This window comes from Bos mutus, chromosome 11 (assembly GCF_027580195.1).
Source record: "Bos mutus isolate GX-2022 chromosome 11, NWIPB_WYAK_1.1, whole genome shotgun sequence".
Lineage (NCBI taxonomy): Eukaryota > Metazoa > Chordata > Mammalia > Artiodactyla > Bovidae > Bos > Bos mutus.
In genome coordinates this window covers 59,831,853-59,845,475 of record NC_091627.1, presented here as the reverse complement: position 1 = coordinate 59,845,475, position 13,623 = coordinate 59,831,853, and the positions used below count along the sequence as shown (strand labels likewise).

General features: G+C 55.8%; 1 protein-coding gene across 5 annotated transcripts in view; it reads left to right on the top strand.

The window, feature by feature from the left end:
• PSD4 (pleckstrin and Sec7 domain containing 4) overlaps positions 1-12,524 on the top strand; it is a 44,727-nt gene extending 32,203 nt beyond the window's left edge. For all 5 annotated transcript variants that reach the window (XM_070379481.1, XM_070379478.1, XM_070379477.1 and 2 more), the window contains 12 exons: positions 1,858-2,034; positions 2,459-2,539; positions 2,683-2,795; positions 2,942-3,000; positions 3,171-3,260; positions 4,917-4,960; positions 5,319-5,479; positions 6,507-6,577; positions 6,670-6,833; positions 7,541-7,685; positions 7,923-8,066; positions 10,089-12,524. In XM_070379481.1, the coding sequence (XP_070235582.1) occupies positions 1,858-2,034; positions 2,459-2,539; positions 2,683-2,795; positions 2,942-3,000; positions 3,171-3,260; positions 4,917-4,960; positions 5,319-5,479; positions 6,507-6,577; positions 6,670-6,833; positions 7,541-7,685; positions 7,923-8,066; positions 10,089-10,346 (1,507 nt within the window). In that variant the 3' untranslated portion in view covers positions 10,347-12,524. The remainder of the gene's footprint in view (positions 1-1,857; positions 2,035-2,458; positions 2,540-2,682; positions 2,796-2,941; positions 3,001-3,170; positions 3,261-4,916; positions 4,961-5,318; positions 5,480-6,506; positions 6,578-6,669; positions 6,834-7,540; positions 7,686-7,922; positions 8,067-10,088) is intronic.
• Positions 12,525-13,623: the final 1,099 nt, after the last annotated feature.

Sequence of the window (13,623 nt, the reverse complement as noted above, 5' to 3'; positions counted from 1 at the left end):
TCCCTGGTGGCTCAGATGGTCAAGAATCTGCCTGCAGTGCAGGAGACCCAGGTTCAATCCCTGGGTCGGGAAGATTAATAACAGCTTTATTGAGATATAATTCACGTATCATACAATCCATCCATTTAAAGTATACAGTTCCATAACAGATTATATTTGCTTTGTGGGATTTTTTCCCCTCAAAGTGCCTCCCTATCTAGATGTTATTTTAGTAACAACACTAATTGACTTGGTCATGTTGGTAAAAGTATTTGAGGGCTTCATCAGCTGATTATCCAAGTAGTTCTCTTTACATTTTTTTGGCTGTACCATAAGGCGTGTGTGATCTAGTTCCCTGAGCAGGGATTGAACCTGTGCCCTCTGCATTGCAAGTGTGAAGTCTTAACCGATGGACCTCTCAGGAAGTCCCCCAAGTAGTTCCCTTTACATGTGACAAGCATATCATTATTTTTACTTCCTCCTCCTCAGTTGTTCATTGGAATAACCCTTCCTGTTCCTGTACTTGTCTCTGGCGTCCCAAGTGACCCCTGGAATCTTCCAGTATTACTTTCGTGGACTTCATAACATCCTATGTTTTTTCGTCAACATTTGTAATGTCACTTTTCAGTTGATTTCCATTATGTTTACCTTGTTGGATGCAGATGAGCCTCAGGAAGTAGGGAGAAATTACCAGCAAAGCCACTGACCCAGATGGGGGCAGAGACATACATTTGTGTCACATGGAGAGGACTACTAAGCCCAGCCGAATTTTATAGGTGGATAGTCCATTGGTGAACACTTTCGTGTTGTGAAAAGTTTTCCTTCTCTGTACAACTCCCTAACTATGGTAACCTGGATGACGCGTGCTCGCATGTGCTCAGTCACTTAGTCGTGTCTGAATCTTTGTGACCCCATAGACTGCAGCCTGCCCAGGTTCCCCTTGTCCATGGGATTTTCCAGGCAAGAATACTGGAGTGGGTTGCCATTTCCTCCTCCAGGGGATCGTCCTGCCCCAGGGATCAAGCCTGCGTCTCCTGTGTTGGCAGGCAGACTTTTCACCACTGAGCCACCTGGGAAGCAACCTGGATAATGATAACAAGGATACCCCAGTACTTGGTTGCAGTGTTGCGGGGACAGGGCAGGAGTCAGATGGAGATTGGTCTTGGTGACTTCTGAGGTTCTGAGTGTTCCCTAAGTCTGCCCGGGGGTCTCCTGGGCCTGTTCACCTTTGTAGGTCCCCATCCAAGCCCCTGCAGTGAGACCCTTCTATATCACAGGGAAGCTGGTATAGGAGGGCAAGGGTTGGAAACCACGTCTATGGCAACCCCAGCTATCACCATCCCTAAAGCCAGTCTAGCTTCTGGTTCTCGCCTCATCCTTACACCATCCTTGGCTGCAGATCTAGGAGTGGAGGCTGGAGCTGAGGGTAGGGAAGGAGGGCAAGGAGGCATGATGGGGAGGGCAGGAGAGGTGAGGGACACAGATGGCTGCTGGGGTTTGGGGAGGTAATCCTACCCCTCCTTGGGATGGATTCAGTGCCACCAGGGTCTTCAGAGGGCTGCACCTGCCACCAAGGGGAATTAGGCTCAGTGCATCCCTGCGGTTTACCTGAGAACGTGCTGGCACCAAGCTCAGCTCCAGCCCCTGCTGGCTTGGTGTGGATACTGCCCTCCTGGTGCCCAGGTCAGGTCAGGCGGGCTGTGACCCAGACTCTTCCCTGGGGGTAGAAGGTAGCCCCAGCTCCCGCCCTGAGCTCTGGGCATGGACTCTGAGCACTACTGCCCCCTACCGCCCCAACTGACCTCAAGGACACCTGACCCAGAAGCCCTTTGTCTCCATCCCAAATGGAAGCCTGAGGACACTGATGGACTTTCACAGGCTTCCTGGGAGCCCTATGCCCCAAGTGCAACCCCCAGAGGAAGGCCAGAGGCTCCCGGCTGGAGACAAGCTGGCGAATGGCGTCAGGACTGACAAGGTGGCCTGGAACTTGGCCTCTCGCCTCTATCACCTGGAGGGCTTCCGGAAGTCTGAAGTGGCTGCCTACCTGAGGAAGAAGTAAGGGGTTTTGAACTCAAGCAAGGCTGGATGTCTGGTCAGGATGGGAAGGACCACTGATGGGCCATCCTTGCTGCCCGTGTCCCCCCACCGCTGACCTCTCATGCCTTCACTCCTGCCCTGTCCGCCGCACCCTCTCCCCTTCACCCCCAGCCCCTTGCTGTGCCTGTCTCTTTCTCTTAGTCACATTGGACCACCCTCAGTCCCTGCCTAGAGCCGCCAGACCTGGCCACCTGCCTCCCCTACCCCAACCCCATGTCCCTCCCACTCAGCGCCGATGGGGTCCCAGGGGCTGCCAGTGCCCTCTCGGGCCCCAGGGTCCACCCTGGCTGTGCCTTTCCTTTGATCGCACCCCCAGCCCCTGTCAGGCCCCAGGAGGCCCGCCAGTCCCCACCCAGGCTTCATCCCCACTTTCCTTCTGCAGCAATGACTTTAGCAGGGCCGTGGCTGAGGCGTACCTGTCCTTCTTCCAGTTCGGAGGCCAGAGCCTGGACCGTGCACTTCGGTAACACCTGGGGGCCTTCTCTGGGAAGGAGGGATGGCCAGCGTGGCGGGGAGGTGGGGGAAGCACCACCAGCAGAGGCTGGATTCTGGCTGGCCCCGAGCTCAGGCTGCCGGGCTCTGCCTGGACTCGGGCCCTCCTTCCAGGGGCTTCCTCCAGGCCCTGGTGCTCAGTGGGGAGACCCAGGAACGAGAGAGGATCCTCTACCAGTTCTCCAAGCGCTTCCATCACTGCAACCCCGGGCTTTTCTCCTCAGTAGGTAGGGAGGGGCCGGTTTACTGGGTGGTGACTGGTGGGAGTGTACTCATGGGGGCCCAGAAGCATTGGGGAGGTCCCCCCACCCAGGGTGGGCAGAGGCAATGCAGGAGTCCCGGTTCCAACGGCCTTTTCTCTCTGCGGGGGCAGATTGCGTGCACACCTTGACCTGCGCCATCATGCTCCTTAACACGGACCTGCATGGACAGGTGAGAGCCTGTGGGGGTCTTGGGAGAGGGGAGCCACGACCAAGGCCCGGTATGGGGTCGGGGAGGGCCCTGGGGACCCAGGGGAGGTTCGGGGTGGCCAGCTGGGGGTCGTGCTGCTGGAGTGGGACATGTGTGCCAGCTGCCCCCCTCTCCACGTGTTCTGGCCACAGAACATTGGGAAGAGCATGAGCTGCCAGGAATTCATAACCAACCTGAATGGCCTGCGGGACGGCGGGAACTTCCCCAAAGAACTGCTCAAGGTACGGCACGGGGTCCACGTGGGGCCTGGAGCCTCAGCTCACTGTCCCAAGGGGAACATGAGCCCGGGCCTGGCTCTGCCAAGACATCCTTCAGACAACACGCCTTTTTAAAAACATAATTCCTTATTTATTTATTTGACTGTCCTGGATCTTTGTCACCAATAAGCAACATCTTCTAGTTGTGGCGTGTGAGATCTAGTTCCCTGACCAGGAATCGAACCTGTCCCCCCTGCAATGGGAGCATGGAGTCTTAACCACTGGACTGCCAGGGAAATCCTAGAACAGGCCTTCTTTACTGAAGGGAACTAAAAGTGATACTGCCCAGCCTGCGGCATCAGTGTCCCCTTGAAATGTATCAGCTTGTGTGAATTCACATCCCCCTGGCCTGGATCCACTGAATCAAATCTCGGCTGGGTCCCTACATTGTTCCGTTATGCCTCTGGGTGACTCTTAGGCCTGTGAAGTCTGAGAAGCACTGGTTTTTGGTCCTTGGTGTAAAGCTTCACGTGGTGAAAGTCTGGAGCTATGATTCAGGAGCCAGAGGTTGCAGGGTTTACATTCTAGCCTTGGGCAGCTTACACTTTGGCTGAGGCAAGTTCTCCCAGGGTGAGTGACCATTTTGCAGGGTTGTTACAATGATGAAATTAAGGTGGTCAAGTGCTTAGTCCTGGCACACAGGCTGCTTTCATAAGCAATCACAGCATTTATTCTCCCGTCTATTCAGCGAACATTAACTGAACACTTACTATCTGGCACCACCGCTAGGTGTGGCCAGAGCTCCAGAAGCCAGCCAGCCAGCCCCGTGGACATGCGCACTCTCAGTCATATCATTTCAAAGTCATGGCATCTCGTTTATTCACTCACTCACCAAATGCTGACTGCTCTGTAGTGAGGCATTCCTGCTGCCTCACATCCCTCTGGGCAGGATGGTATGTGGGTGATTCATTTCCCCTTCAGGGAACTAGTTCAGGCCTCACTAAGTTCAAGGAAAGGGCTTCCCTAGTGGCTCAGATGGTAAAGAATCCACCTGCAATGCAGGAGACCTGGGTTTAATCGTTGGGTTGGGAAGCTCTCCTGGAGAGGAAATGGCTGCCTGCTCTAGTATTGTTGCCTGGCACATCTTAACGGACAGAGGAGCTTGGCAGGCTATGGGCTTCTCTGATGACTCAGACAGTAAAGAATCTGCCTGCAATGTGGGAGACCTGGGTTTGATCCCTGGGTTGGGAAGGTCCCCTGGAGAAGGGCATAGTAACCCACTCCAGTATTGCTTGGAGAATCCCCATGGACAGAGGAGCCTGGCGGGCTACAGTCCATCGGGTCGCAAAGAGTTGGACCCGACTGAGGGACTAAGCACACACACACAGCGGGCTGGAGTCCATGGAGTCACAAAGAGTTGGTCACACTGAGCACAAACAAAGAAAAGCTCAAGGATTGGTTTGTTCACCCTTGTGTCTCCAGCCCCCAGCACAGTGCCCGGCACATGGCAAATGCCTGATAAATTGTTGCCTGCTTGCATGGATCCATGGGTTGCTTGCTGCCCAGGGCAGAAGGGCAGCAATACTGGGATGGAGGTGGCAGCATGCCCATGCTACCTCTGGCAGAGTATGGGCCCCCTGGCCTGAGGCTCTCCGGTCCAGCTGTGTGTTTCTGTTCCAGGCCCTCTACTGGTCTATCCGAAGTGAGAAGCTCGAGTGGGCCGTGTAAGTGAGACCCATCTTCCCTCCCCACCCTCTCTCCTGCCTGCCCTCCTCCCGCCCAGCTGAGTGGGAGAGTTCAGGGTCCCGGACAATGCTCCCCTCTGCATGGGTGGAGTCAGAGGCAGGGCATCAGGCCGGTCTCAGAGAGGGTGCAGGGGGGCATGTAACACCTGGAGGAGCCAGAGGCCATGAGGGCATAGGGATAATAGGAACTGATGGGCTGACCTTGAAGGAGGGCTTCTTTTAGGGGGTCCTGAGGTGTGGCTGCCCAGCAAGAGAGAGGGTGGGGTCCTGAGGCAGGGGTGCCTCCTGGTGGCCTTTGCCCATTTAAGCAGCCCCAGCCCAATTGTTTGATGCCCAGGGATGAAGAAGATGCAGCCAGGCCCGAGAAGGCCCAGCTGTCTCCCCCAGCTGGCAAGATGAGCAACCCTTTCCTCCAGCTGGCCCAGGACCCCACAGTGCCCACCTACAAGCAGGGCTTCCTGGCCCGGAAGATGCACCAGGATGCGGATGGCAAGAAGAGTGAGTGTCTACCTGTTGTCGTATATCTGTCAACCAGTGTGTGCAAAGCGCCCTGCCCAGGAACACGATGCCCTGAGCCGATGTGTGTGCGAGTGTGCAGAGAGATGGCATGGGGGGAGGATGGGCAGCCCATGGTCCTTCCTCAGTAGTGACTGTAAGCAGGGGTGGGGGAGGTGATACAGAGACAGGACAAACCTAGGGATCCCCCGCCCCCTGGGCCTCTGTGCTAAGGTGGGAATTAGACAAACAAGGCAGTGTCTGGGATAAACAGAAGAGCTAGCTGTGTGATACAGGGAGGTCTTGATGGGGTATGGGGTGTGGAGGAGGGTGAGGCTTCTGTTTTTGTTTGGGGGTAGAATGTGGGAGACAGGATAGTTAAGGTTTCTGGGACATGATGGTCTCTGAGCTGAACCTTGGAGGAAAAGAGGGTCTGGTTATTTGCAGAGAGAGCCCCACCAGGCAAAGAGCACAGGGTGGGGTGTGAGAGAAAAGATGGCGCGGGGTGCACTGGGCTTCACCCTGCAGACCATTGAGGGCTCTGGAGCAGGGAGCCACATGACCAGCGCAGGAATGGGATCCCAGGTGGATGGGGCTGTGGTGACCAGCTAGGGGACTGGCATTTGGTTGTGAGAAGCCACATGAGCAAGGCCAAGAGGTGACCATGGGGAAGTAGGCCTTCAGCCCTAGCTTCTGAGCCCCTGTGTCTCTCTGGATGGGACGAGAAAGAGGCCCCAGAAGAGCTGTGCTTGTGGGTGAGGGTGTTTGAGGGGGGCTGGATTGGATGAGCACCTACTTGTGTTATTGTTCGTAAGCAGCTCTGTTTTGGTGTCTGAGCATGATTGCCTGTGTGTGTGAGACACAGTACTGCCTGCTTGTCATCTGCTGTGTTTTGTTGTGTTGGTGTGTTTCTGTGTGTTTCTGTGCACCCTGGGCAGGGACTGGAGGTGGTGAGATGGTGTGCATCTGAGGGTCTGGATGTGGTGGGGGGGGAATCATCACCCACCTTCGTGTTCTGCTTCCCGGGTAGCGCCATGGGGTAAGCGTGGCTGGAAGATGCTCCACACCTTACTTCGAGGGATGGTCCTCTACTTCCTGAAGGTAGGGAGGGTGTCTGCACCCCTGATGGGCAGTGTAGGAGGGTGGGCAGCTGATGGAAACCTCTTTTCTGAGCCCCTGTTGCCCTGTGGCAGGGAGAGGACCACGCCCTTGATGGGGAGAGTTTGGTGGGGCAGATGGTGGATGAGCCGGTGGGGGTGCACCACTCACTGGCCACCCCTGCCACCCACTACACCAAGAAGCCACATGTCTTCCAGCTGCGCACGGCCGACTGGCGCCTCTACCTTTTCCAGGCACCGTAAGTCAGGGGTGGGGATGGGCGATAGCAAGGCCCCACTTTCCTCCTGTAAACCTCTCATCCTCTGACGGGTGCTGGCCCCACCCTGGAGGGAGGTGCAGGCTTGACCTGGGATGTGTCACTGGTGGGTCCCAGGTACACATGAAGTGTGGAGAGCGGGGAACTTCCAGCTTCCATTCCCCGCCTTAAGCCCATTTCACCCCTGGGACCGCCTCTTCCTTGAAGGTTGGACTAAGCCTCTCAGTTCCAAACAGAGGATTCCAGGAAGCCACGAACACTTGATCATTTTTGGCATTTGATATAAACTCTATTGGGCTTCCCTGGTGGCTCAGTGGTAAAGGACCCACCTGCCAATGCAGGAGACTTGGGTTCGATCCCTGGATCGGGAAGATCTCCTGGAGAAGGGCATGGCAACCCACTCCAGTATTCTTGTCTGGAGAGTCTCATGAACAGAGGAGCCTGGCGGGTTATAGCCCTTGGGGTCCCAGAGTTGGACACGAGTGAGTAACTAAACATAAACTCTTATTGCCTTCCCAAATTTGCCTCTGTTGGGTGAGAAAAACCACCAGCAGGGGTCAACCACCTCAGCTAGTGGCAGGACTTCTGGCTTTTGTAGCCGGGTGCCTGAGCTGACCACCAGAGGCTGGAGGGTGGTGATAGGCTAGCACTCTGTGGTCCAAGGGACAGACCGCTCTCTTTGCACACAGCACTGCCCAGGAGATGACTTCCTGGATCGCGCGCATCAATCTAGCCGCCGCCACGCACTCAGCTCCGCCTTTCCCTGCCGCGGTGGGCTCCCAGCGCAAATTCGTCCGTCCCATCCTGCCCGTGGGCCCAACCCAGGGCTCCCTGGTAAGACCTGAGCCTGAAGGAGGGGCGGGATGTGGTGGTGGGATACACCCTGGAGGACTAGAAGGGAGATGAGAGGCTGTGCACCTGGCCTACGAGAAAGCTGGGCTGAACATCTGGGCCCCTGGGTCAGGATGGAGCTGTACTCCTGGGCTCAGGAACAGAGAGGGGAGGTCTTGGGATGGTGGGGACAGAGAGGGAGGGCTTGAAACAGCTCCCCGCACGGCTTCCCGCTCCTAGGAGGAGCAGCATCGATCCCACGAGAACTGCCTGGACGCTGCCTCTGACGACCTGCTGGATCTGCAGAGAAACTTACCCGAGCGGCGAGGCCGCAGCCGCGAGCTGGAAGATTACCGCTTGCGGAAGGAGTACCTGGAGTACGAGGTGAGGTCGCTGTCTCACTCTCCGCCTGGACCCTCTGCCGCCCTCTCATGGCCGTGGCTGTCCTTGCAGCCTTGGCTCCCAGCCGCTCAGGGCAGTGGGGCGGGGGGGGGGGGTGGGGAGCTTGTGTGAGAACTCCAGCCCTGTGTGAATGGTCTACACACACGAATGTGTGCACACGCCTGCACAAGTGTGTGTGTCTGTGTGCTCTCAGGCCACTTCACCTCTTGTCCTTGGAACACAGCAGTTGCTTGTCTGGTAACACTCGTGTGTATGTGTGTTGCTCAGTTTGGCCCCCATCCAGGCTCCCTTGTCCATGAGATTCTCAGGCAAGAATACTGGAGTGGGTTGCCATTCCCCTGTCCAGGGGATCTTGCCAACCCAGGGATCAAGCCCAGGTCCCTTGCTTTGCAGGACCTTTCTTTACCATCTGAGCCACCTGGGAGGCCCAATTATTATATTATTATATATATGTAAATGTACTATATATGTGTGTGTGTGTGTGTATGTATATATAATTTTCTTGGCCACACCTTTTGGCACATGGGAGCTTAGTTCCCGACCAGGGATCTAACCCATGCCCCCTGCATTGGGAGTGCTGAGTCTTAACCACTGGACCGCCAGGGAAATCCTGGAAAAACTATATTTTAACAGAATATATATTTCCCCTCATACCTGCCTAATACTATTATAGTAGGCAGTATTTCTGAAGCTTGTTGCATGGATTGTCTTATTTAGTCATCCAGCTACTCTGGGGTAAGGACACTAATCCTCAGTTTACAGATGAGGAAACTGAGGCACAGAGAGATTAAACTTGTTCACACCTGATATACTTTCATGAGACCTGATCACATCCATGCCTCATTTATGGCGTAACTAAGGAATGATCTTTGTTAGCTCTCTGCTGCTGAAATATTTTCCTCACTCCACCCCCAATCCTGCGTCCAAATTCAGCAGGAGCGGGGTGTAGGGCAATGTGACAAGAGAGGAAGGCAGAGGCCACCCAGGGGCAGGGAGGGGAGAGGGGAGCAAGCGTCAGTGTCACCTCCTGTCTGTGTCCACTAGCCTTGCACTATCCTCTACCTCCCTTTCTAGCTCTTCCTCTTGGGGCGTTGGCTGCATCCATAGCCGTGAGCATGCCACTTCCCCGAGGTCCCAGGGGTGGCTGATAGGATCCAGCCCTGCCTGCCACACTCCAGCCATTCCCCACCACTGACCAACCTTTCGCTGGGACCTTTAGCAGGGCCTTGACCCTCCCTGGTGGGCTTACCTGGTGGCTCAGATGGTAAAGAAGCTGCCAGCGATGCAGGAGAACCTGGGTTCGGTCCCTGGGGCAGAAAGATCCCCTGGAGAAAGAAACGACAGCCCAATCCAGTATTCTTGCCTGGAGAATCTTATGGACAGAGGAGTCTGGTGGCTTACAGTCCATGGGGTCGCAGAATCAGACATGACTGATCGACTAACACTGACCCTCCCTCTTTATAAAGCACAGCGATGACTCCCACCCAGCCTCCCAGGGCGTGGATGAGGACCCAGGGGGCTGGAGGGTGGGAACTGTATCTGAAGGATGCTAGTTACGGGGGCCCGAGGAGTGTTAAGCAGATGAGGGTAGTTAGCGCCATGCTCTCCAGATGCCAGTTGTTAAAATGCTATTCAGACTCAATGAGGGCTGCGTACAGATGTGTGCTGTTTGTGTGCAGTGCTGCACAGATCTCTAGCCTAGTGGCTTATGGATCTTTTAGTGTCTCAGCGATGTAACGTGCTCCAGAAATGTTAGTTACAGCACCAGGCAGTGTTGGCTGTATCAAACAGGGCCAGGCTGATGGGTGTAACTCTAAGATACCTGAGGAAGGACAGGATGTGCAGAGATCGCTGTTCAAGTGAATGCTAGCTGTTGGCCCAGCCCTCTTTCTAAAGTCTCTGTGCCTGTAGCATCATTCAGTGTGATCTGTCTGTGTGATCCCAGCCCCCTCCTGACCTGGAACTGGGGTGGTGCTGAGGCAGTGGGACCCATATGTGTTCCAGAAAACCCGCTATGAGACCTACCTACAGCTGCTTGTGGCCCGTCTACACTGCCCGTCGGAAGACCTGGACCTGTGGGAGGAGCAGCTGGGGAGGGAGGCTGGAGGCCTGCAGGAGCCCAAGCCCAGCCTGAAGAAGTCCCACTCCAGCCCGTCGCTGCACCAGGATGAGGCCCCCACCACGGCCAAGGTCAAGCGCAACATCTCAGAGCGCAGAACCTACCGGAAGATCATCCCCAAACGGAACCGCAATCAACTGTGAAGCCAGGGTCACCTCACCAACTACCCACCGCAGCCTGGGCCTGCGGTGGATTTGGGATGAAACCCTAGGAATAGCCTTATATCATCGGGTCCGTGCTGAGGATGGGGCCCTGCCTCTTCCCTGTGGAAGGATACGCTAGTGTGGTCCCCCCTTCCTTCCCTCACTCACCCCACTGGAGTTCTCCTGATACTGTTGCCCCCACCCCGGCTGCTCCCAAGAGAGGACAGAGGTCAAAGACTTGACTCAGCTCCCACAGTTCATCCCATTCTACCCTCCATCCCTCCAGAAGCCACAGAGGACACCTTTCCTGGACCTGGGGAGTTGCTCGGCTCTCTGTCTTTGAGTCAGAGGCCCTGCGAGCTTCCCCATCCTCAGGGACAGAGACCAGGGCAGTAGAGACCTTGGCACAGACAGGTTAGGGAAGCTGCAGCACTGGGAGCGGTCTTGCTCTGGAAATCAGGTGACTTGCTGGAAGAGGTCCTGGGAGACCCCAGCTGGGCCCTGTCCACTTCGGGGAACAGCCTTCTGGGCAGGACCAGAGACTCGGCAAGTTCAAGGGCTCAGTGAGGCTGGCTCTGGGGCCTCCTGCCTTTGTTTGGTCTTCCCTACATCCTGCACATATAGGGGGCAGATGAGAGAGGCCTTGCCTCCCATGGCCAATGGCTGATCATCAGAGTGGAACCAACGGTGGTCAGCGAGGGCTGTAAGGGGAGAGGGTGCCCACAGCTCAGTAGAGAGCCCTGTAACAAGGGCCTTTGCCACCCCAGAGCAGGGAAGGAGGTGCTCCACGTTTGGGGAGGATAAGGGTAAGAGGTGGTGACGCATGCGGTGTCCCCTGGGGGCTCTGGAGAGTTGTGAGGGGCCGTGAAGGCCTGGCTCCCTCCCCACAAACCTCTCCCCTGGAAGCTCCAGGACTCACTCAGGAATCCCTTCCCTCCCTCAGCCTGCTCCCAGGGGCCCTTTCCACCCTCCCTGGGAAGCCCCCTTGTGCTCCCTTTGGCCGCCTCCCAGCTGGGCTGTTCTCCGGACACTTGAGGACCCGAGGCTCTGCCTGTGGGAAGGAGGCCGGGCCGCCAAGCAGCCACCATTGTCTCTGTTCAGCCAAGTGTGAGAGCCGGCTGCCTGCCAAAAGGGGCCTCTCGCCACCCGCCTGCTGGCTGACGCACGCGCGGCCTCTCCAGCCTTCCTGCCACCCTGCCCTCCCCTTCGTGCCTGTAACCAACACGGGGGCCTGCAACTCCACCAGGTGGGGCTGGCACTTGAGAGTCGCCAACAAGTGTCTGTCCGTGGCTGGGCCACGCACCCAGTGGGTGCACAATAAATACAGGCCAGTAAAGAAGGAGGTGTGTGCCAGTGAGGGGGTTGGGAGGGGCAGGCAGCTGTGGGCAGCTGAGGCCACCATCTGGCACCTGTCTGAGGGTGGCAGGCTGGGTTTCCTTTGCCGTGTTTGTGCATGTGCATGTCTGTGTGTGTGGGTCTGTGTGTGCATGTATGTATCTGTGTGCGTGTGCATGTCTGTGAATGTGTAGCATGCTAATCGTGTGCAGGAGTCACATAGGCTGTCACAGCGGGAGGGGACCTCAGAATCATTGATTCATCCACTCATGGGTTCATTCTTTCACTTCTCCAATAATATTAAGTACCTTTATGGGCCACTACTGTGAGATTCAGGCATGAATCAAGCATGTCCCTGGCCTCTAGGAGAGGACCATCCTGTTCTCTGGTGCCCAACTGACAGTATAGAGTGGCACTGGAGACATTTGCAACCTACGCCCAGGAATCTGGATCCAGTAGGTCTGGGTCAGAGGCACCAACGGGTGTTTTTAAGGCTCCATGGGCCACTCTGATGGGCAGAGGCCAATTGTCTCATTTGATTGGGGTGGTATACTAGCGCCGTGCGGACGTGACTTGGCCCACAAATGATGCTTACAGGCTGAACCGCTGTGAGTGGGTTATTTGACCTCACTGACCTGTATCCTTATTTCCAAAACCAGAATAAAAGGCAGAGGTTTGTTTGCATGCATGCATGTCTGTGACGCTTCCATGCTTTTTTGCTCTTGTAGAACTTGTACCTCCCTTTCACCTTGGCACAGGAGGTCTCCAAAGCCAGGTGCTCCAGGCTGCTAGGGTGCACCCTGTCCAGGGCTGCTCCAGCCGGGTTTGGCCTGGAGGCTTGATGGGTTGTTAGGCTGCGGTTATGACATGTGACCACTGGGGGGCGGGCTTGCATCTCCCAAGCCTCAAGCACTAGGTGTCCAGCTGCAGCTATGCCTCTAGAAGAACAGGTAATGAGTTGGGTGCTCCTGGCCATCACCAGAACCAGGCTCTTCCATTTCCCTAGGGCCATAGTGGCCCAGGTCAGGCCTCCCACCAGGCCAGGCCTCCCACTATCTGGGAAGGCAAAGGTTTGGTACTTTGACATCTTTCTTCAGTGAAATGCTTGTGCTTATTTGCTCAGTCATGTACGACTCTTTGCAACCCCATGGACTGTGACCCGCCAGGCTCCTCTGTCTATGAGATTTTCCAGGCAAGAATACTGGAGTGGATTGCCATTTCCTTCTCCAGAGGATCTTCCCAAACCAGGGATCGAACCTGCATCTCTTGTGTCTCCTGCATTGCAGGTGAATTCTTTACCCACTGAGCCATCTGGGAAGACCTCTTGCTGCTGATGGAGAGGAAAAAGTTTCTGGAGTCATATGGGACAGCCTAGGATTCCCTACAGAATTGTCTCAGGGAACCTAGAACAGTGAAAACTAAATGAGTTTAGTTTTCACCCAGTCCCAGTCCTGCGTATGGAACAGATCAAACCCCACGGGCCTAGACTGACCTTGTCTCCACCCTCCTCTTCCTTCCCACCCAGGAGTGGGCTGGCCCATTCCTTTGCAGGGGAAGGGACTGGACACACGTTCTTGGTGAGCAGCTCAGACTGCATAAGGCTGGCTGAAGTCTGTCCTCAGGGCCTCCTTTGCCATCTAGGGGGCTCAGCTCACTGCCATGAGCCAGGTGACACACCGGTGCAACCTTTTCCTAGTCTCTCAGCATCTCTGCTCCATCTGGCTTTCTGCTAATAACATTCATTTATTTGTTGTTTGCTGGGAACCAGGGAGGAGTTAAAGGTCACTAAGGCCCGAGGGCTGGGTCATTTCCTTGCGGGGCTCAGAGTCAGATGGAAACAAGAGGGCTTTGTTGGGGTTGGAGGAGCTGGACTGGAGGGTTGGAGGAGGGATGGCATAAGACACAGAGTGGTCAGGGTGGGCTCAGGCCAGATCAGAAGGGA